Below are 25,049 nucleotides of genomic sequence, written 5' to 3'. Positions count from 1 at the left end.
GAGGTATCTCAATAAATTAAGGACTAGTACTTAGTACAATCTACTTGTACCTCATTTCAGTTTTGTATTACATTATGACATTTCAAAGGTCTCTAATAGCATTTGTACTTAGGTAGTGCAATCTAATTGTGCAATTTTTTAGTTTTATATTACATTATTAATCAAAGATCTCTAAAAGTATTCCATTTGTTTTCTTTTAATAAATAATTCTGATTCTTCATCGTATTTTTATGAATTCCTTTAACGAGATAAATCATAATTTGATTACGTTTACTAAGCAAAAAAAACATAGTGTTTTTATTTCTTAGACATCGTAGTGCAAAACTAACACATAAGCCATAAGTACACACTTATGTCATTTAATGTTAGTAAATATATTTTTATTTTATTTATATCACGAGGCAGTAACTATTTTTTCTAAATAACTTATTTAAATAAATAGATAATCGAATAATTTACAACGCATAAAAATTCTACAATATTACTTTGTTCATTAACAAATATTTCAACTTTGTACTTTGAATTGAACCTATTTGAACAGGAGTGCAAAGTTTTTTGGCTTTTTCTCGAAACTTACTTTTTGTCAGTTATGGTTTTTTTTCTTAAGGCGGCAGAATTGTACAGATAGATAATTAGTCTTTAGAGCTCAAAAAAAGTGCTTACGATCAGTATGCGGTATACAAACCACAGAATCATGTAAACCCTACTTCATTAAGTTAAACGTTCTCACACTTCCCTGTCTGTATATTTACGAATCCGCATTATACATTAGGTATAACCCTGACCAATTCTTGTACTTCAATAGTTCTCGCCAACAATATAAAATAAGCTCTAGGTCATGTAAAACTGCACTACTAGCAAAAAGCTTTTTTGGAATGGCATCAAAGATTTTTAATAAGTTACCAAAAGAGATTTTAAAAATGAATGACTTAAAAAAAAATTAAAATATGTTGTATGATTATTTAATAACTAAAGCATATTACTCAATACAAGATTTTTTGTCAGACAGTGGAAACTATATAACCTTTTGATTTGTCATGTACGAGTATTACTTTATATTACATATTAAGTTTTAGTTTTAAATGCACTATGCACGCTACATGTCTTTTGTAACTATTTGTATGCCATATGGCGAAGCATAGTGATACATAATTACTATATGTATATTTAAGACCTACTGTTGTACCTACCAAAGACATATATAACTTCGTATAAGACGTATAAAGTCTAAGGAAAAAACGTGCCTCGGAATTCAAGTAAAAGTCATTCTCGAATAGATGTCGCACACACCTTTAGCCTATCCTCAGCTAGATGGCGTGACGACACCGTTTCATATTTAACAATTTTAACACATAGATATCAGTGAATGAACATGGATCAAAATGATATAAAAATAATAAAATCATTTATCCATATATATACATTATTTGATAACTTTATGCGTTTTCATTTTGAGTTTTAGTCGTGTGTCGATAGATGGCAGTAAATTTACAGTGACTACAAAATTTACAATGACAGGACCCCTCTATACTATCTATTCTTTTTGTACCTACCTATGTTAAACAAATGAATAATTTGGAATTTGGAAGTTTTCACAGCCGATGTATTTCTATTGCCGCCTATAACAACTAATACTAAGAACAAAATAAAATAAATATTTAAGTGGGGCTTTTGACGTTTTTTGCGTAATGGTACGGAACCCTTCGTGCACGAGCCCGACTCGGACTTGGTCGGTTTTTAGGGTTCCGTAGCCAAAGGGTAAAACAGGACCCTATTACTAAGACTCCGCTGTTCGTCCGTCCGTCCGTCCGTCCGTCTGTCACCAGGCTGTATCTCACGAACCGTGATAGCTAGACAGTTGAAATCTTCACAGATGATGTATTTCTGTTGCCGCTATAATAACAAATACTAAAAAGTACGGAACCCTCGGTGGGCGAGTCCGACTCGTACTTGTCCGGTTTTTTATTTTTACCACACCAACTCGAGGAAAATACAAGCTACCTATAAAATATTACTAAGAATCTAATCCAGGTTATTGATTCGATTTAATACTTATAATTTGTCATTCGGAATGGTTACGTATACATCCTATAGTTCGTTTTTTTTAGCATTAGAAAGAACTTGAAAGAAGGTAAGCGATCTTGACAGTCATGTCATGTCTTTTAATTGAAAAACGTTTTTTAAAAATCAGTAACTATTACTTATGAAAGCAGAAGAATATAAATGATCGTATTAGATTAATAATTGTTACTATTTTGCCGTAACTTATTTTTAAAATGTGTTTTTCAATTAAAAGACACATCAAGATTGTTTACCTTATTTCTAATGCTAAAAAAACGAACTATAGTTAAGCTAAAGTACCTAGCTAATCTGAAGAAACCACTCACAATTCGAATCAAATGATTTTGTACCTCATTTCAAAGATTAAAAAGTGATTTCCAAGCAGGTGCGGTAAAATCGTTACTTGTTTTACACACAAATTTTTGCTAACCCCTCGTGCTAATATTGATGCGAAAAAGGTAGGTATATCAAAATTTTGTTTCTTGAGCACTGCGAGGGTTTCAAAACAGTTTCAAACAGGGTTTCAAACAATTTCACAACATCAACGCGAGAAAAACACTACCAGTAAAACAATTGTAATCAAATCCAAATTATTGCTATTCGATATATAGTTATTAGGTATTTTATTATTCAAAATAATCAATTACAAGTCCATCCTACCAGCCTACATGAGCAACCGACTCAATATTCGCATTCAATTACAAGTCCATCCTACCAGCCTACATGAGCAACCGACTCAATATTCGCATTCAATTACAAGTCCATCCTAGCAGCCTACATGAGCAACCGACTCAATATTCGCATTCAATTTCAAGTCCATCCTACCAGCCTACATGAGCAACCGACTCAATATTCGCATTCAATTACAAGCCCATCCTACCAGCCTACATGAGCAACCGACTCAATATTCGCATTCAATTACAAGTCCATCCTACCAGCCTACATGAGCAACCGACTCAATATTCGCATTCAATTACAAGTCCATCCTACCAGCCTACATGAGCAACCGACTCAATATTCGCATTCAATTACTTTGCCACTCTTGTGGATAAAATGTAACTTAACCACCTGTTTTTCAAGAAACTTGTATGGTAATAAAAATATATTTACGAATTATTTATAAAAAAATGTTTTAGTTCGAATTAAAGTAAAATATATAGTACCTAATACAAGTATACATGTACTACAAAAGTGAAAAAAAAAGAACCGGGAAACACTTTATTCTAACACTTCAAAATAAATACATTTATACCTACTCACCTCTAAAATATAAACTTTATGGATTGGTTTCGGATACACTTCTTCTATATCTATAGTACATACGTAATTGACAAGGAAAAAATCGTTATAGGTTATTGTAAAATTCTCCAGTTTTAATATAGACTCGCGTATGTATTTTTTGATATCATTCTCATAAAATACAACGTCAGAATAGTCATTTAGCTGAGTAAAGTTGTATAAAATTGTTACATTCGCCCCGTCTAAGCACGATAAGGACTCAGTCGATTCATCATGTGCTAAAATTTGATTCACCGGACAGCATTTGGCTATGCACGGTAATTTATCATTGCATGTCTCCGTAATATTAATTTCTTTATTAATATCATTTGCATATTTATAGTCCGAAGCACAAAGATTATCATCTCCTCGTACAACGTATAAAACTGTGCACAAATATACCACGGCTGCTAACATCGCAGAATTAGAACGGTCTGAGTGTTGATACTCTCCAATTACTTGTATGAGTTGAACTGACACATATATCATGAAGCAAATAATTTTTCCTTCCCCGTTGGATGATAGGGAAATTCAGCATTATAGTTCGTTTTTTTTAGCATTAGAAATAAGGTAAACAATCTTGATGTGTCTTTTAATTGAAAAACACATTTTAAAAATAAGTTACGGCAAATATGTAACAATTATGAATGTAATACGATGATTTATATTCGTCTGCTTTCATAAGTAATAGTTATTGATTTTTAAAAACCGTTTTTCAATTAAAAGAAATGTCAAGATCGCTTATACCTTCTTTCAAGTTCTTTCTAATGCTAAAAAAACGAACTATAGGTATAAGCACCTATATATATCTACTCGTATAGACCAAATTTTAAGAAATTTCGTTATCATAAGTTTCGCGGGCGATAATTATTAAGGTGGTTAAGGAAAATATACCTAATTACAATAATAGTCGCTCGTTTGAATATCGTCATAAAGTGGATACCTACAGCGGGGGACTGCATTTTCTTAAATAGGTAACTTAAAAATTATCTTTATAAATATCTATAAAATTAAAAAAAAAAATCTACCTAATCATAAAATTTTTCAAATGCCTTTCATTTGATATTATGTCACATGATACAGTTTGCAAAACTTTTTTTTTTAATTTCTTAACCTTTTAGACGCCTATGACCGATATATCCGCACCGCAGGTTCAAAGCCAAAGACCGATTAATCGGTCACAGACCACAGAGCAACATAGACCTACGTGCATATGCATAAAGTTCAATTTCAGTTTTGACACTTCGGTGACGTGGCGTCCGCGTGACAGCTTTTGTGTTTGACACGGCGGCGTCGAAAAGGTTAATTGCCCCCAAAGAATGGTTTCCAAGTAAGTATTCATTTTCTTACGTTACTTAATCGTCCGTCTTGGGGTCACCGACTAACATAATTGTGCCATATTTTAACTAAGGTAATAGTACAGTATACAGTATAGTTTCAGAATGATCCTAACGTTAACTTTTTTTACATGTCCAAGCGTAACCAACAGTCATGGTGATCAGATGGTGTTCAGTTCATAAAGCTTCACGTGTGCTATTTATTTATTTAGTAAACAGTAGGTACTGTACAGCAGGCATATTTTTAAAAACACTAGGTTTTTTAGGTGCTGATAATTGCGAATCTGGACCGTTATTTACATCTAAAATGTTTTGATTATTAAGCATAGAGGTATGACGTAATTCATTTATTTTATATTTATTTTGGTTTAATTTTATTCTTTTTTACATTTTAGGTTGTTAATAATATGAAATTATGAATATAAAAGTAAAAAATATAATACAAGTTAATATAATTTTATGAATTATTATTACCATAAAACTTAACAAAACGCACAACTTGAATACGGAAAAATCATGGATTTTCCGTGATATACAGGAAATCCTAAAGCGTAAAGTATGTATTACATACTTTACGCTTTAGGATTTCCTGTATATCACGGAAAATAAATGGTAGGTACATACTTATAGGAATTTATTGAATTAGGTACAATTATTTATTTAAGCTTTAAGTACCACGCACTTATGAGAACGACGCTTCGTGCCTGCATTTTCCAAATTTGCTGCCTTTTTCTACTGTCAAAATTGTTTTTCCAGACCCTAATGGTCTATCAGATAGACTACCCATGCGTCACCGTTGCATCAGTAGGTAGGTAGGTAGGCTTAATATATTAAATATATTAAGAACAAGCAAGCAAGCTCCTGATGACACTCCTCGGTACGGAGTGAAACATGTCGAGCGTTTTTCGACTTAAAATACGTGAGTGACCCGTTCTTAATATATTTAATATGTCTGTGTCCCACGGAAGTTTTGTTATTAAAGTAGGTAATGTTGCAGGGTAAAATTCGGTAATGAAAACGGCAAGTGCAATCTGTGACTTCTTTAATCGCATTTTGAACTATATTTAAACACAAGCAAAATATTAAATATAAATCTCTAACTAACCAGTAAGTACCTACTTACCTACCTATCAACCCCTTGAGAAATGTGAGTGGGCTTACAATTACTGGGACCGCAACGTATCTTGCGCGCGACATAGCTAGGCTACCCGTTTGTTTCAAACTGTATTAACAAGATAGGGACGGGTAGTCTATTTCGCAGCCGAGATAATGTCGCGGCGCTTCTGTGCTAAACCTACAGTACCTACTTATATTATAACAGTCAAAAAGACTCTCTTGTCATTTATACCATGTACATACCTACGGTTTACATAATTCATCCATATTTACCAAAAACTATAAAGTTATACATAACTACTTATTTCCAATAGGTATATGAAATTCTAATATTTTTTCCATTATGAATCATCAACGCGTCAGATTTCAGCTTTATATCTGCTCTGCTTTGCATTTAATGTCCTTGTAAGACGGCGTCCAGTGCTCGATGTCGCTGCTGTCAGTGTGATGGCTGGCGTGCGCGTCGGCGGCGCGCGAGTCTTGCGTGCGCGCGCGGACGTACTCTACAAGCTTGTTGTTGATCGAGAACCTTTATGGAAACAAAAACTGTAATGAGCCAAAAAAATAAAATGGATTAAAATCAGTAGGCATAATCGCTACCAACAGGGTTAAGAATGACTCACGCTAGACCGTGCCGGGGCCGGGCCGGAGCTTCCGGCGTCGCTTCATTTTCTATGGAAAGCACCACGTGATCAGTGATCACCGATCAGCCGTCATAGAAAATGACAAAGTCGGATGCCTCGGCTCGGGCCCGGCCCGGTCTAGCGTGAGTCATATTTTAGTTGTTGCGCTGCAATGATTCAGTAATTATTAGCATTCAAAATTCATTTGAACTCAAATCTAACACCTACTTATTATTCTCCTTTGTTTAAATTTGCTCTGTACTTTTTGTTTCGGTTACGTATATTTTTTAATCCTATTAAATAAATAAATAAAATATAATAATAATATTAGTATAAGTTAGTACTAGCAGTCGCCTTGTGTCACCGCCTCAATTTCGGGCAGGCTGAAAACCAGCGCTGAAACCACGCAGTAATGGCGGGGCTTCCAGCACATTAGCTGAGACTGTCCTATATATTGTCACATAACTGACGTAGATATAATTGAGCTTATTTATACATAATTATATTGTCTAGGTTAAGTATAGCTTAAGAGTGTAAAAATAATTGTAAATTATAACCTTTGTTGTGGCAATAAATGATTTATCTATCTATCTTATCTATCTAACACTGATTTCAAATAAACGGGAGAGCACGTGTGGTTTGAAAATATTTACCTGTCGCATAACCGAAGGAAGATTTTCTTTTTACAAGCGAATAACAAGAAAATGAATAGTCCGATGAGGGCGTTGTAGAGGTCCGAGATGACCCACACCGTGGACTCGGTGTGCACCAGGTTGCCGATCACTTCCAGGATCCACGACACACCCATCAGAAGTGACAGCCTCAAGTACACCCAAAACCTGAAAAATAATATTTTTTCAGAGCCTGCCTCATCGAGATATTTTCCTAAGTGGACTAACTATTGTGGTAGCCACGTTCACCCTGCTACCCTGTTGTAGTGCGTGTTATTTATAAATGATTATTATCACTACCTCTTCAGTTATCTCACCGCAATGTGGCTAAAGGCCACAATGTACTATCGCTTGTTTTTATCTTTGTTGTTTGAACGTGATTTTGCTTGCAAGTTGCAGTTTTGCTAACTCGAGTTGTTAGCTTAGGTTATGGGCGAGTATTTCAATAGAATCCCTCAGGTGTGTAATAGTACATTACGATACAAGTGCGAAAAGTAGGAAATTCGCAACGAGTGGCGATAAATTAAAACACTACCGAAGGGTCCGAAGGGACTGTTTTAAATCGACACCATTTGCGAATTACCTTTTAGCACGTGTGTATTGTGCAACGTTTTACAGTATACAGGGTAATTCAGGAGACGTGAGCAGGACTAACACTGCGCATATCGTTAATTATAAGCAACTGTTTCGTATCAGTATTAGTGAGGTTAAAGTTAATTTTCTAGTCGTGTTGAAAAAAAAAAGTTATTAATTTTTTTACGACATGCATGGTCACCCTAAAATTAGAATACTAAACTACCGATATTCTGTGTCAAATTGAATGTCATCACTGTCATCACGGTCTGGTTACTATTGAAAACTCGTATCTCACTCAAGTTTGACAGTTTATTTTCTTCGTAATCAAAATGCCATTACGGTTAAAGAGGTTTTATGTTTATTAATTAGGTCCTGTAGGGTGACCATGATTGTTGAAAATTAAATTTCCTCTCACCAAAAAGTTAAAAAATAGGAAAAAGTGTGGTTGTTTCTCCTAAATACGACGGTGATCGATCAATTATCAGTTACTGAGTGTGCAGGATTAGTCCTGCTCACGTCTCATGAATCACCTGTATATGCTGGCCCTTTAAATTTTCGACATACGCACGTATAGTGCTATTTACCGCACTAGGAGGGTAAATTAGCACCATATGTAGGTACTGTAAATTTATATACAATATGACGAGTTTTCATTGCTTGAGTAGGTATACTTTTAATTACTTACTTACAAGTAAAAAATGCTCATTTCATCATTATTTACTTTTTCTACTAACTTAGCAGGTGATAAAATTGATGATTTTATATCTTCTCCGCTGGAATCGCTCGTTCTTTTGATTTGCCTACGGTTTGACTTACAAAACTATTGAATAAACACGTTTGATTTATCAAAAACCTAAACCAACATTTTGTGGAACTGAACTAAAGTATACCTATAGTTAAAAGAAACCCAATTATTGTACAGTGTGCAAATCCAATACGGGCAATAAATTAAACCAGGTATATAATTTATCCGTGTAATCATAAAGATTTTTAAAGTTACACTTAATTATGACCCCCATATTTAATTTTTGAAGTTTTACCGAGCAGCAATGTACTGCAAATATTACGAGACAACATGACATGACATTACGAGATACGAGCTTTTTATATAGTAAATGCCAACAAACATTGAATATTAGCAAAAAGAATAGATAGTATAGAGGGGTCCTGTCATTGTACATTTTGTAGTCACTGTAAATTTACTGCCATCTATCGACACACGACTAAAACTCAAAATGAAAACGTATAAAGTTATCAAAAAAATTATATACAGGGTGGAAAGGCACGACGATCCTTCCCGGAAGTATTAGGTCGTTTAAGTGATACAGAGACTATTGGTAATGGTAAGAATCGTTAATTGAGTAAAAAATAAAAATTGCAAAAATACTACTTTTTAACTGTGGTGATAACCCTATAGCATGTGCACATGACGGCTAGATTAAGGATCTCCGTCGGGAAAGCTCGGGATTTTACACTTTTTTCCGATCGTTGACAGTATCGCAATGATGTATGAATGACGCATAAATGTCAAATAAATCAAATGCATGCAAAAATATTACAAACAATTTTATTACTTTCTTAGATAATTACTTTTTTCCAATATTTAATACTATCTTCTTTTCACATACGGTGTTCAAATGTACCTCCGTGTATTACAACGCCGCCGCAGCCCGTACCCGAGTATGTCGATGCACATGCGATATAGTGTATGCTCTTCGTCATTTATCCTCCGCAGAAAGCACCAATTAGCCTTTGTCTCATTTCGTCCGCAGTTTCACATTCCGTTTGGTTTGGTACACCATATCTTTTACACAGCCCCACAAATTTAAATAGCCACGAGCATCTAACATTTTTATTTGAAGAATATGACATTCAATAAGTATAGTTCAATGAAAATTTAATTTCAAACATCAGACGTCTTGTCTATTTCCTACCACGCAAGAAGGTTTGTTAGTTAGGTATTTAAGAAGTATTTATTCTTGATTTATTCTTAGTATTTAATTTTTGCAAGTTCATTTGGTGCAACTAACACAACCTACTTGTTATTTTTAATTATTTTAGATAGTTTCCAATTATTCGAAAATAATTTTGTGAAACGTGTTAAGAAACTAAAACCTTTTTATCAGTCAAGGAAACCAGAGATATTTATAAGACGATTGCGTACTTTTGAGTGGTTGTCAATGTCACCATTTGAACTGTCGTTGTAAACAATGTTGTGGTTAGTATTACATATTAATATTAAGGAATAACATAACTATTTCATTCAAGTATTGAACAAGTGGAACCACTAAGAAAGCGAAAATCCTGCAATGATTCTTACCGTGCTGTAAGCAGACCTAAAAATGGTTAGATGGCAACAAATTAGCATAATTTCCTGTCGAATACTGATTGTTTACAAGTAAGTTCATTGACCCTGTCACCTGTTAGGGTTAGAACAAAGTAGTTTTTTGCGTGGATGTTTAAAAGGTCATAATTTAGAAACGGTTGCCCATATTAACATAGTTTCTATGGAGAAAATATAGAGCTTAGGCTAAACTATCTCCCATTTCCGGAAAGGATCGTCGTGCCTTTCCACCCTGTATATGGATAAATGATTTTATTATTTTTATATCAGTTTGATCCATGTTCATTCACTGATATCTATGTGTTAAAATTGTTAAATATGAAACGGTGTCGTCACGCCATCTAGCCGAGGATAGGCTAAAGGTGTGTGCGCCATCTATTCGAGAATGACTTTTACTTGAATTCCTAGGCACGTTTTTTCCTTAGACTTTATTCGTCTTATACGAAGTTACATATGTCTTTGATATTAGCAAAAATAATAGATAGTATAGAGGGGTCCTGTCATTGTAAATTTTGTAGTCACTGTAAATTTACTGCCATCTATCGACACACGACTAAAACTCAAAATGAAAACGTATAAAGTTATCAAAAAATGTATATATATGGATAAATGATTTTATTATTTTTATATCATTTTGATCCATGTTCATTCACTGATATCTATGTGTTAAAATTGTTAAATATGAAACGGTGTCGTCACGCCATCTAGCCGAGGATAGGCTAAAGGTGTGTGCGCCATCTATTCGAGAATGACTTTCACTTGAATTCCGAGGCACGTTTTTTCCTTAGACTTTATTCGTCTTATACGAAGTTACATATTGATATTAGTTACCTACTTTAAAAAGCTCGTATCTCGTAAGTTGTGTGTTGCTTTACATTGCGAGCCGAATTATTTTTATGGTTAATATTTTCATTGTATTTCTATGTAAGCAAAATTTATCTCAATATACTTCTTTTCTTAGGTCCTGTGCTAGTATTTCTTAGGTCCTATGCTAACCACCGTTTAAATATTCACCCGTACTGGATTTACACACGGTATTAATTATAGTAAATTATAAATATCTGGGAGACCGAGCTTTGCTCGGAAAACATATAATAACTCAAAAATGCGCGTTTGCCCAGAGATAAGACCTAGCTAGATCGATTTATCGCCCCCGAAAACCCCCATATAGCAAATTACATCGAGCCGTTTTCGAAATCCCCGAAATATATAAATAAAATATACATATAAATAAATAAAGGTATTAGATAGATTTACACTTATACCTAAGCAAAAATGTGGAAGCATCGAGAAGCGCGGAAGGTAGCAGCTAAAAATCAACTGGATGAGTAGCTTTTCCACACATATACAACGTGTCCCAAAATTCAACGATAAGCTGGCACCAGAAGATGGACCTGCTCACGACTCCTCGAGGAAAATTATAAAAAAATTGAATAATTGTAGACATGGTCGTTAAACATACCACTAGGGGTGTCGTTTTTTTTTTGTAATACCATAATAAATTGAGATATATTTTTTTTTCTTTTTTTTCCTCGAGTAGTCATGAGCAGGTCCATCTTCTGGTGCCAGCTTATCGTTGAATTTTGGGACACGTGGTATATTTATGTTTGTTTATTGCAGATTTTGAATGATGAAACTTCCCGATCTAATAAAGTGATTTACATATAAACCTGTATTCGTTGTTCTGGTTGTTTGCACTATCCTTGTATTTGTCGATGCCTCTTTTGATCTCCCAGATGTTGTACGCGGACATCACAAACAGGATTAGGTTGACGCAGATCAGAACGAAAATCGGTATACTGACGTATAGCAAGTGAGTATCCGCTGAAAAAAAATTACATTCAGTAACTAGTATAGAAAGGACGCTCAGCGCGAAGAATATCGTACATAATATAATCATGCGGGTGCGATTACGAAGGCGGATTTTCCTTCGTAATCGCACCCGCATGATTATATTGTTGTCTCTCCCATGATGCCGGTGGTCAATGACACTATGCAAGCGGGACAGCAATATATTTATGGGCGTGCGACAGTGATAGGAACAGGCGAGTTATTGTACCAAAATCCTCGTGATAAGCGTTGTCTAAGTAAATAAAATACGCTTAGTCTAAATAAATGGTGGCGCCAGGCAGTACAAAACATGGAACTTATACAATGAACAATAAAATCAAAAATAATTACGATCAAAGTAGCACATGCTGAACAGGTGCGGTTGCACGAAGTTAGGCATGTGGCTGAGGTCCAGGCGATCGACAATGATGACGAAGAGCGTGGCCAGCATGGGCAGGCCCCATGCGTACACGCAGTACCAACGGAACTTGTACATTATGCCCCGACGATGTGTCTTTGATTTACGGACACGCCTGAAAACAAGTACTTAATAGTTTACCACCAATACTTATTGTAATTGTCTAGTGTACAGTACCCAAAAAATTGTATAATGGAGATACAGCTCTGCAAGTATAGAATGTTTTATTAGAAATATCCTCCTCTTTAATAATATTAATTTTCGTTTCTTAAATATGAATACTTTTTGAGATATTGGGGAAATAAAAAATATCTAGTTTTTTCCCCCTTTTTTTGTTCATAACTTTATCTCATATTTTTTGTGTTCTAATATAATACACGCTTCGAATACATTTTTCTAGACATCATTACGAATCTAATGAGGTATCACACGTATTTTTAGGATTATTATCTCTATTTTTCACCGTTTTCCGTTTCTCGAACAGACTAATATTCAAACAAATATGACATAAGTACCTAAACGTCCACCAGATGTCAAAAGACATAACATTCATCCAACAGAAAGTCGATATCGTCAGATAATGGAATATTATTGCTGAAACAAAAAAAAAAGAAAAACATTAACTTGAGCCTCTTGACACTCAATTGTTGTTCCTATAAACTACCTTAAGCTTTAAGTACCTACTTATTCAGATGCATACTTATGCAAAAACTAATTATGTAAATTAGGCCTGGCATTTTGAATAAGCACAAGATACTAATGATTAAGCTTTTCGACGAAGTTCTTCGTAATGCCGGGGCCACACTAACGGGAAACGCCGGGAAACGCCGTTGATTATCGCGATAATTGACACTTTTCATACGGCCACACTGGAATTATCGCGATAATCAACGGCGTTTCCCGTTAGTGTGGCCCCGGCATAAGAAACATACTTAGTGCAACACAGCCATTCGTCAACAACACTTCACTCTCGTTCCCGAAAACGTGTACGATTCTGATGAAGAAGAAGGCGAAATATGTCGCCATGCAGGCCATAAGTATCAAGCCGGCCAGGTTGCGTAGCTCTGGCAGCAGCGCGTACACCGCCAGCACCAGCAACAGGAACACGCAAGACACCAGCAGTCCTGGAACATAACAGGGTACATTGATATCACAAATGCTTTCATGACTGATTAGTGATTTAACTACGTGGTCGTATGCCACAGAACGTTACAGTCATTGACGTATAAAATCTCAGGACTAACCTTACGGGCAATAAGAATGGGGCCAGTACAGCGGTGTGACACCGCTACAAAGCGATTGGTTGATGAGTTCGCATCACGCACGCGATTGGTTGATGAGTTCGCATCACGCGCGCGATTGGTCGCAAATAGCTGCGTTAGGCTGCGCGATTGGCTCGAATTGGTGAGTCACACCGCTGAACTAGTACCATTTTTAGTGCCCGTAAGGCCAGTCCATAGATATAATACGTCAATGGTTACAGTACCTACGCTATTCCCTGAAATGTACCCTACAGTCAAGGATAAAAACTTGTATCGAGAATGAGACGCGTACCTATTTGAAGAAGCTTCATTCTTATTGGTGGTACCTATTGGCAAGGTGTGAAGTCAGCAGAGGGAGAAATGGCGCTGATTATCACAAACACAGAAACACACGTAATCTTGTGCACTGGCAATCGTTTGAACAAATTTTACCTCAATAAAACTTAACACAGAAAAGCCCACAAAAGGTGGGCAGCACCAGTCGTGCACGTAGCCAATAGTAAAATTTATTTACTAGTTAATTTATGGCATACCGTAAGCACTGGTTAGCGCTCGTCGGTTCGAAGGCGGTGGTTCAGAAGGCCGCGCGACACAGACCAACGGAGTGGGCGTGGTGGATTCGAGCTTGCCATCCAACATGGACACCTCGTTGTCGATACAAAATTCGCCTGGCTCGAACATGATCCATTGATGCCAGTGGTTCCGACGCTGCATAGCCCATTTGCCATTCTGAAAAACAACTTCAAATCAACAAGGACAAATTTCAAAATCCTAATCTAATTTTAGTTAATTCATTCGGGAGTTTCGGGACTATGGTGATGGGACTGTCCCGGCACGCGGCATTACCTACAGTGCGATAAGAACACAGATATCTTATCTTTGTTTTGAATAATCGTTATCGAGTAAGGTACCTATATACATACTTATAAGTACGTAGCTTCTGCCCGCAACTTCGTCTAAATATATAAACTATCATACCAAATACTATCTCCATGCCTTTCATTAATGGATTCTGTGATTTAAGCGTGAAGAGGTAACAGACTGACAAATTTATAATATTAATATATAAAATATACTCGTTTTAAGCATTGTCCAGAATATCTAGGCAAAGTGTAAAATAAAATAAAGACCTTCGTATTAGAAAAACGACACATACGAACGGTATGTGTTTAATTAGTGGGAAAGAATTATCACTCACCTCTAAAAGATAGGTATCACTGATACTATTAGACGAAAAACATCCATCACCATTAGTGAAATTGGCGACATATATGAAATTAAAGTCACGTACACGCTTATTCGTTTTGATTATTTTACTTTGAATATCTTTATTATAAACACTGAAATCAGAATAATCATCAGGGTTCTGAACACCATCTTTAGCTAATTTATGAATATCCACACATTTACGGATTTCGTTGTCATCTTCGTCATAGGTAACGCGCATGATTTGTTTCTTAGGACAACATTTTAATAAACAGTCACTAGATTTGCAGGTCTGACTTGAAGTCGCGATACTTCCTTGTGAACAGTATAGGCCTAAGGCTAGCCAGAGGAGCAAAGCTTTGCCAGCCATGGTGGATAGGGCTGGCACACGCGCGGTCAACACTCACACTTATTATTAATGACACTCATAAATCAGTAACTAGGGCAAAGCAGGTAAATGTATCTTAAGGCGACTTTACCCTTAAGAGCCAACGGGAGTGGTCATTTCTCCACACAAACGTACTCCTCGTTTTCCTCCGTGGTTTTTGAAGCTAGGAGCAATGATTTTTTCAACACAGATTAATATTGTCAATATCTGTGTCGGACCGTTTTGCTTTTTTTGATATTTTTGTTTTTTAAGGCGCTAGAGCCCTTCAAAAATGGCCAAAATGGCCTAATTGACTATGCCGCAATGAGAGGCGTGGCATTCAAAACTGATATCAATTAGCCAAAAAAGCAAAACGGTCCGACACAGATAATTTCATAATCATTTAGATTTCCAAATTTGGTTACGATTGGTTAAGTTTTGGAGGAGGAAACAGAGGAGTACGAAACCTCGATTTTTGACATTTTTACGCAGGATTTTTCGCCTTGTCCTTATCGCACTACTTTTAGGTGCCGCTTCCGTTAGCGAGACGGGTATATTTACCTAAAATATTTTAATTCAGCTCCTGTTTCGTCTTAACCGCCGCATTAAGGCAAATATGCCATTATGTATGCCATCGTTAACTTAGCTCTTATAGTTTTCCCATGTCCGTCCGCGGATTAGCTCACTGACAGTTAATCCTAGTAAGCTGAAAAATTCAAGCTTAGTACAGACTTTTCACCACACTAGCTCATAAAGGCTTTTTTATTCTTCAAAAACTGATGACAGATTTGCATTTTATCCACACGAGAAGCTAAGTAATTTGATGTATATTTTGAATTATTTGATTTGATGTAAAGTTAGCAAGAAAGAGAAAGATAAGGGAAGGAAAGGGGGCTAAACTCATTTATGGCTCACTTATGATGTTGATCCGTATGGGTCTCTCTTAAGATAATCCATACCTAAGGGTGTTTTCCTTTCTTACAGTACGAGTGACACGCTTTCGGTAGTAACCACACAGTGGCATTGTTCTAGACTTTCTAGATATTAAGTAAAGACTAGCCGAAATATTCAGCAGATTTTATTTCTATAGTTTTGTAGTTTGAACTGTAAATTCTGTCTTACCCTTAATAGGCATTAACGCGTCACAGTATGATTAATAATTATTATTGTACCTAATACTTATTAAATTCAAGTAAACAATGTATTAACACTTTCCTGCGTAAAATTACTCATCTAGTGGGTAGGTACGATCAGATACATAAGTGAAGAATTGAATATTCAAGTAGGTACCTAATATAATAATATAGGTAAACATAATTATACTATTACACTATTAGTTAACTATGTAGTTAGATTGGAATCATAAGAGGTTCAAAGCCCTTTAAATTATCGGGAGCCGCGGTTTGCAGACCTTGAAGGAGACCCTAGTTTTAACATAGAGGAAAAAGGATCGTCATGTGTAGTTAATATAAATAAAAATCATTAATTACGAAATTATTCAATTTATTATCCTTATTAGCAAAAAGCTTACAAGTCAGCATCATTCGTCCACATCACATTTCAACCGGTATTAGATACTATTATTGTATATTTAGGACCAAATATTTGTTATCAATATCATACAATAATGTGTATTTTCCGGCAATTCACTATTAGCTGTTTATTATACCACAAATACCTTTATTCTCAATTCGTTACGTCCAAGTTATCCCTGTACCTAGTCCGCAGGTTGTTAGGCAAGTTGTTAGGCGAGCGAGGACTTCAAAATGATCTTGAGGCGACTTTATTGTTAAGAGAATAAGAGCGTGTCCAGGAAATTTTGAACAAATTGCCCACTTAGCAACTTCTGCTGCTGACTGTCCCAACGTCTACACTATTCGCGAAGTCGTCAATTCAAGTTTCCTCAAAATTTTAATACAACACCACAGTCAGCATCAATTTACCATTGTTATCAATATGTAATATGGATTAGTTAGAATCCTCCTAAGACGCAAGGTAATTTTTTGAGTTTTGAATTTGTAACTTTCTTAAATTCCATTATAGTTCAATATTCGATTTGATTCTGTCCTTTTAAAAGGAACTCGGGACTTGGGAGGATATAATTGGGCATTTTGGTTATGTGTTTGTTGCAGACTGTAAAATGTATTGTGATTACTCAAATATATGGCTTTCCATCAGAGAAGGGTCTTTATGCTTCATGTGCAATACGGACCTTTCTATCAGAATTTCTGTTGGAATTTTAGATAAAGAGGACCTCATTGCACTTGAAGCATAAGCACCCTTCTGAGTGGAAAGCCACAAATGAATTCTTAACCTTTTCGACGCCGTGTCAAACAAAAAAGCTGTCACGCGGACGGCGTCACCGAAGTTGATACTTCGGATAGATTTGATAATCTGAAATTGATCTTTATGCATATGCACGTAGGTCTATGTTGCTCTGTGGTATGTGACCGATTAATCAGTCTTTGGCGTTGAACCTGCGGTGCGGATATATCGGTCATTGGCGTCCAAAAGGTTAAAAGCATCTCGAGTCAAGAAGTACAATAGACAGAAACATGTCTCTAGACTTTCTAGTTTCATCAATTTGAGGTAGTGGTAGTGTGTGGGGGTGGGGGTGGGGGTGTGAGTTAGGCGAAGTGGTCCTCGCGGTCGGCGGCCAGCAGCGGAGCGGCCTGGTCCTCCATGGCGGCGAAGTTCATGAAGTGCGCGGGCCGGTGCACCTCGTGGTAGAACTCGCGCGGGTTGCCCAGCTGCACGCCGTACTTCATGTTGGGCTCGTGCCGCACGCCTGCCGGGAAACGTTCATCATTATACCGACTATTATGTTGTGTACTACACGAGGGTTTCCCAAAGTAGGATAAAGTAAGTTTTTGTTTTAAGATGTCCGTATTGATGGAAAAAATTTAAGAACATTCGGTCGCCTTGAAAAATTCCAATTACAAGCGCCTCAAAAGTCCGCCAGTGATTGTAAAGCGGCATCGAGACGGGATGATCAAATCGACCGATTTGATCAGAAATGAAATTGGCATCAATCTCCAATTAATTACCAATTTTAGATATATGTATATTCAATTTTAAAGCTCTCTTAATTGAAAAAATGCCCCAGAACGAACATACTGGCGTCACAAATTGGTATTCTTGCGTCCGCACCTCACGTCCTGATTCGATCGGGCAATTTAATCAGATAGGCGAAAAATTTACTAGTCTGGATACGCCTTAAAGGGTCCCCATTCCCCAACGTGTGGATGTTTAAAATACCTTGTAAGTAATGAATTACAAAAGGAGATTGCAACTGAAAAATTGGATGAGTGCAAGTGATTTCCTAGGTTTTTTTTTTAAATTTATTGAATAATAAGCAAGTTACAGTAAGTTATTATTATTACAAGATCCATCGTGGCCATCGTGGGTGGGTTGTTTCTTTTATAATAAATTAAATGTAATCTATAAACAATTAATGAGTCAAAACAGCTGACATTGATAACAATTTGAGCAGTTTTCCGTCTATTTAGCAGCGGAAACGGAAATTATGTTAGAAATAATAAAGTATAAGTAGATTTATTATTTATTTATCCTGTTGAAGTTATGTCTAGATTCTAATTGTAATACGTAAATTGATTCGAGAACTTCGTTGATCGGCTACAAGTAGGTAGAAACAAACTACATTACATTGAAAATAAAAATTATTATTGTAGCTTTCTCTTTTGCCAAAATCAATGATTATATTGATTATAGTTTCCTAAAACACATTCGGTTACTCACTGTCTCATTTGGACGAAATACACCGGCCACACACTCGCCGAGTGGTATCTGAAGTAGTGAGGGAAGTATGGTGGCAGGTGACGAGTAACGACAACGTGGTCACGCCGTCTCTGCCTACTTACTACTACTGCTCTGTATACAGACGGGACTCGGGCACTCACCCATGAAGTTGTAGTTCCAGCTGCCCTGCGATGGCACCATGAAGTAGCCGAGGAAGCGGTCTGAGAGCAGCATCTGCACGCGCTCGTAGTGGCTGGGCAGGTAGCCCTTGGGGTTGTTGCCGCGGTCCGTGTTGCGCGCGCCCCACTCGTAGCCCGACGGCGTCAGCTTGTACGCCGTCAGCGAGCACGAGCCGGGCGTGAACGAGCAAGTTATTATGATCGTCTTCTCGCCGTCCCACGACTGGTTTTCTGACATTACTTTGGCGTGTGTCGTGATGTCCTATGGAAAGAACAGACACTTTTATTTCAAAATCATTGAAGTCTTAAATGGCTAAAATGGTTTTAGACTACCGCAAATGTACTGCTGCTCATTTTTGTAGAATAATATTTTCTCCTTCGACTGTAAGTAGCCAGTTCCAAGCCGTCTAAGCGCCACTTGCACCATCCGACTAACCCGGGGTTAAGCGGTTAAACCCAACCCACTGTCAAATTGTACTGGTAACCATGATAACTTAAGGTTTAACCGGTTAACCCCGGGTTAGTGGAATAGTGCGAGTGGCGCTAAGTCAATTTTAAATTACATATTCAAAGTTGACATTCCAACTAACTATTGAATCTTTTAACAAGGTAATCTCAACTTGCATGATTAGTATCATCCTTTATTGTATGTTACAAATATGGACAATAATCCTTTTTAATTTCAGCATCTACGATTTAGGGCCGCATGCTAACTTTTGCGAACTTATTTCAAATCCTAAAAAAACTAAGCATATCTATCGATCTGTGGATTGATTACAAATTATTTATGATTTGTTAAATAATTTAATTGTTATTGATCGTGGGCATGGTCTAATAAAACATGGTCTTCTATTCCCAGAGTGACACGGGCCTACGTCACAATAACATTGCTACTTTATTTCAACATAACATGTTACATGGATACATTATACCTATGGTTAATAAGTTAAAATATTTCTTTATAATTTTATAATTTTCATTTATATGTATTTTATCTTAAATTTTACAATAACCCGTCATTTTTAATTATTCGTTAGCAATATCTTCCGATTCACGAAAGAAATTTCAGACGTTCGGGTAATTCTGTTTACATTACTGGCAACACAGGATAGCGCTGTCACATTTGACAATTCGGATCTAGATAACTTCATGCCCTGACCGTCATCCTTGTCGAACGCGTGTTAATTGTTATTTCCTTCTCGCTCAGTGTCAGCAGTCGCAGTGTTTTCCAAACTTTTTACGTCGTAAGCTTGGTAATTAATGTGTAACTGTGAATTAGTTTTTCAAACGTTTGTCTTGTATAGATAAATAAAGTTTAATTTAATACATTCGATTTGTTTTATTTTACTATGTTTCTACATGAATAACTTAAAATTAATGCCGTTAAAATAATTTTCACCGTTGGTTAAAATTATCCCACATTTTAAAATTTGAGAACCTGTAAACAGCATGATGACGTAGGCCCGTGTCAGTTAGGTCATACGCGAATCTCGGAATAGAGTACCAGGCGGAGTATATTATACCATGATCGTGGGGACTGGATTGCAAGTCGGGAACTTTATAATGAAATCATTTAAGGATAATGTGGTATTCAAAAGAACTGGGTAATGCATTAGGAAATTAATCACCGCAAGCTACTAATAATTAAAATACATATTTACCTCGCGGGGTATTTACAATATTTTACAGGGCTTTGATAATGCAAACCTGGTAAAGAAATGAGTAATATCTCACTTATAAAGGCAGGGACAGCTCACGTACGCAACGTATGCCTTATGTGATCTGAACCCTGAAATTGGTATGCTTGGAAATATACTTATCATACGCAACACAACGCATGAAGAGTATGTTTCCAAGCATACAAAGATGGCAACTGACGAACGGCTACATCAGCCAATAGGGTATTTGACTGTATTTAAAATAAATTATTTTACACCATGCATGAAATAAAGCATCAGAAGATTAATAAAGAAACGTAGACAGCAGTTATTTTTAGGCACAATTTCCATTTTAAAACCCGTATAAAACTATAAAGAGTAGGTAATTTGATTGTGACGTCACATGCTAGTGTTTCATATAAATTCCATAGTAGCAAAATCGTTTTGACAGTTCGAAAAAAGAAATTGATTTGACTAGAAGTCAAAGTACCCTATATCAAACCTATATTCCGACAAGGTTCACCATGATGCGCACATGACAGGTCTGGCGTTCAAAAGGTTAAAAGCCCCAGTCGAAGGAAACTATAGGTGTAAAGCAGCGGTCGGCAATAGGCGGCCCGCGAGCCTCCCTGGCTATTTTGTATGTAATATTGACAACCGACAATGTCTGATAAAGTCATAAATATTAACAAAGCGTGGCCCGCGTCAACTTCGTTAACTACTATGGGGCCCTTGGCTGCTAAAAGGTTGCCGACCGCTGGACTGTAAAGGGTTGAGTAATCATTTATTGTCAGATTGTGCATGTCAGTTTACAGTTGTTACAATATTATTTGATTAGTTTTGAGGTTAAGGTTACCTGCGGCGAGAGCTGCGGCAGCTCGTTGGGTTGTGTGTGCATCCAGCCCAGCGGCTGCAGGTGCGCCAGCTGCGGGTGCTTCGGCAGCTGCCGCGGGAGGTGCACCTGTGGGGATACACGCATACAATGTAAATAAATAATTAACACTTTTAGAACGCCATTTGACTTTAATCCTTATTTTTTTACCGATATAATTATGTTAAATTTGTTAAATGTCAAAAAGTATCGCCAGCTACTCGAAGATAGGTATAGCGCCATCGCTCGAAAAGATGGCACCATACCTTTGGCTTTGGCCTACCGTCGAGTAGATGGCGATACTTTTTGATATGTAACAAATTTAACACATATCAGTGAAAAAATAAGGATCAAAGTCAAATGGCGTTCTAAAGTGTTAATCATTTGTGTCAAAAAATGGCAGTAAATGTACTGACTACATAATTTACTTTGACAATATTCCTCTAGTCTAAATTCTCTTTGCTACGTCTGAAGCAAGTGATCGAAAAACTCAGTTTCAAAGTAAAAAAAAATCTTCGAAGTATGTTTTCTTGGTGCATCCTGGTCTAGCGAGCGCGCCGCAATAGCGCCTGTTTCCGAAAAATCCGAAACGGTCGCTAACTACTTGTGTGCATTACTTATATACGATATGCGACGTGCGTGAATGGAGCACCAGATTTGTACGCAGCTTTGTACACTCCCAAGTTTGTACTTACTAGCACATTCTTAGATGATTTAAGGAATTCAACTCATCGTCACAGGCATTGTATATAAAAGATGAATTATAAAAGTATTAGAAAAAAAAAGTCTCTGATTTTACCTGTTGATGTGTACCCCACTGTGGAGGCAGCACTGCGCAGTGCACCTCGCGGACCATGGGATTGTCGGGGGGTGACGTCCCGTAAAGGTAGCACGCGATCTAATAAAATAAAAAGTTATTGCACTTATTAGCTCATTACCAAAATTGGCTTTTTAAAATTACTACAATAAGTTGAAACACTTTCAGACATCCTTGAGAATATATTTGAATATTGAACAGGAGCTAAAGGTTACACAAAGACTTTGGGCAATCGTTCACTCTCGTATCCTTAGCTACTTCGGTCACGTCACGCGCAGGGAAGACGAAGCCATGGAGAGGCTTGTTGTTCAGGGCAGAGTGGATGGCACAAGACCCAATCTGGATTGCGACCTTCAATGCGATGGACCGACCAAGTTAAAGCTCTCACCGGGTCACCTTTAAATCTGTGCGTGCGGAATGCAACAAATAGAGAAGCAAGCAAATGCCGTACAACGACCTCAATGACCACGACTGCTCTGACAAGAGTATCCGACTAAGAAGATATTTGAATAAATGACAAAATTACCTGTGCCCTCAAATCAGAGATAGTCACGAATTTCTTGAGCAAATTCTTAGGTAGGATGTATGTGTATCCGCTCTCCTTGATGTCGTCCGAGCTGACGTAGATGTGATTCGTGCGGAGATGCAGGTTCGTGGCAGAGATGGCCCGTACACGCCATTCTGTCTTTGAGCTGAAACGGAATACAAGTTTAACGCATGTGCACGGAGTAAGTGATATTAAGTTGAAGTGTTTTCTAAGAATACGCGGGGCAAAGTGTAAAGCAACGCATCAATCGTTTAGATCACTACAGGCGTCAGATTTTCAGTAGGTCTATAAGAAAACCAAGAACACGAGCAAGTTTTCCTGTGGTAGCTCTGTGACTGTAGTCTCCCTGACTCGACAATAGGCATATTGCATTGACGCCGTATTATGCAGTTATCGACGAAATCGTGAGAGAATAAAGTATTGCTCTCAGCTAACTTTAACTATCATAAAGGGCCCGGAGCCTTTAGTAAGTGTATAAGGGTGGTATTACATCTGTCAAATGTGCATTGCATCTCACTTTCTCATTAAGCAAAATGTGAAAATACACATTGGACAAAGAAATTGGACATGTGGATGTGGAATATCACGCTAAGGCACACACCTGAATGTCTGCGACTCGTAGTTGCTGGTGGTGGAGGTGATGATCTCGTCGCCGTGCTTGTTGACGGTGCGCGTGGTGGTGGCGGTGAGCTGGCTCTGCTCCTTGCTCTGCTTCTCGATCTCTGCGATCTGCTGCCGCTGCGCTGACGGTGCCGAGATCTCCATGCCGAGGATGATGTCGCGGATCTCGGACTGGGTCAGCGAGGCCACGTTTACACTGGAATGAAAGGTTGGTTAGGTATGGATGGTTGGTTGAAGTCTTTCCGTGACCACAGCTGGTGCAACTCAGCTGAAACGTCGGAATTTAAGGTAAAAACAATGAAATTATATCGCGGTAGACCCATCTGTGTAATTTCATATGTTACAAAACGCGAGAGTTTAAAGTGTCATAGGTTGGTTAGGTATGGATGTAAGATTTGTTCCCCATCTATAGTATCTATATCTTGTTTCTTAAGCGTCCAGTACAGGCAGGCGTGCTCTCTTGTGGCGCACTCGCTAGATCTTTGGGCACCTTTATGTTTCAGTACTACTTAGTATTGTAAGGAATCAAGGTTTATACTAATTTGATTCAAAACTTATCCATAATACAAAGAAATACAAGTAATGTTGCAGGAATCAAGGTGTTCCCATTCCCATTTGTTCCAACCCCACCTGACCGCCGCCATACATGAGGTGGGGACAGATGGGAATGATTCATATGATTGCTGAACTTATTCCCATCTATGCCCGGCGGGGACAAATGGGAATACACTGGAGTCCGGAATCAAATCTAGCTTAGTTATTATTTACAAAACCTCAAAAAGAGGGGATTCAGGATCAGGATCTGACGGCTGAATATTGCCTATTGTTGTAATTTGATAATGTAAAAAGCTTCGTGCTCACTTATTCTTCTTGCCGTAGTCGGCCAGGATGAGGTCCTTGAGCTGCACCTCGACCTTGACCCAGTCCTCGTCGGCGAGCGTGGGCCAGATGTGGTGCGGCTCCGTGAGCGTGCTCTTGTCCGGCTTCAGCAGCACCTTGGTGCGCTCCGTATTCACGTGCAGCGCGCGCAGGATCAGGATCAGACGACTGAACGCCTGTGACAATTACAACATGTTATACACACGTACTCGTAATTTTCATGTTTTTGCACCGCCAGAAAATCTGCAGGGCGAGCATGTAAAGTCTTAGACCCTTTCCCTACAAAACTGTATCACGTACAATTTGATCAGATTGAATTTGAAAGGATTATGATTTGAAAGGCGTTCGACTTCTCTTATTAATTTCAAAAAAGTTTTTTTACCTAAACTCATGTACGCATTCTAAATAAACAGATTCATATTTTGTGATAATTGTTATTTTGTTATTGATTGTGGTTTTATTATAACTGTTTCCTTATTTGCCTCCATATCCAATTTCATTTTAAAATGGTAGCTTTATTTGTATACAAATATAGGTATTTTGTGTCAAACTTATTCAAAGTGTAATCTAATTTTAAAAAGTTTATATACTCGTAATAACACTAATAACCAGAGCTCGGATTTTTCACG

General features: G+C 37.2%; 2 protein-coding genes across 2 annotated transcripts in view; both read right to left on the bottom strand.

Moving 5' to 3' along the window:
• Window positions 1-5,793: 5,793 nt before the first annotated feature.
• LOC134796595 (G-protein coupled receptor Mth2-like) lies at window positions 5,794-15,158 on the bottom strand. The gene is made up of 8 exons (XM_063768767.1): window positions 14,715-15,158; window positions 14,050-14,245; window positions 13,187-13,378; window positions 12,770-12,848; window positions 12,188-12,369; window positions 11,677-11,830; window positions 7,069-7,254; window positions 5,794-6,321 (listed from the first exon to the last, which is right to left on the bottom strand). Exons 1-8 carry the CDS (start codon window positions 15,090-15,092, stop codon window positions 6,165-6,167), a joined length of 1,524 nt encoding a protein of 507 aa, XP_063624837.1. The 5' UTR covers window positions 15,093-15,158; the 3' UTR covers window positions 5,794-6,164.
• Window positions 15,159-17,682: 2,524 nt separating this feature from the next.
• LOC134796240 (pre-mRNA-processing-splicing factor 8) overlaps window positions 17,683-25,049 on the bottom strand; it is a 30,848-nt gene continuing 23,481 nt past the window's right edge. Inside the window, exons 30-36 of the mRNA XM_063768287.1 lie at window positions 24,403-24,596; window positions 23,522-23,737; window positions 22,900-23,065; window positions 22,356-22,454; window positions 21,542-21,646; window positions 19,010-19,289; window positions 17,683-17,877 (exon numbers count right to left, since the gene is read on the bottom strand). Coding sequence (XP_063624357.1) covers window positions 17,717-17,877; window positions 19,010-19,289; window positions 21,542-21,646; window positions 22,356-22,454; window positions 22,900-23,065; window positions 23,522-23,737; window positions 24,403-24,596 — 1,221 coding nt within the window. The 3' untranslated portion in view covers window positions 17,683-17,716. The remainder of the gene's footprint in view (window positions 17,878-19,009; window positions 19,290-21,541; window positions 21,647-22,355; window positions 22,455-22,899; window positions 23,066-23,521; window positions 23,738-24,402; window positions 24,597-25,049) is intronic.

This window comes from Cydia splendana, chromosome 13 (genome assembly GCF_910591565.1).
Source record: "Cydia splendana chromosome 13, ilCydSple1.2, whole genome shotgun sequence".
In the NCBI taxonomy this organism is placed as follows: domain Eukaryota; kingdom Metazoa; phylum Arthropoda; class Insecta; order Lepidoptera; family Tortricidae; genus Cydia; species Cydia splendana.
The sequence above is the reverse complement of the archived record's forward strand: the minus strand, read 5'-3'. Positions and strand labels throughout refer to the sequence as shown.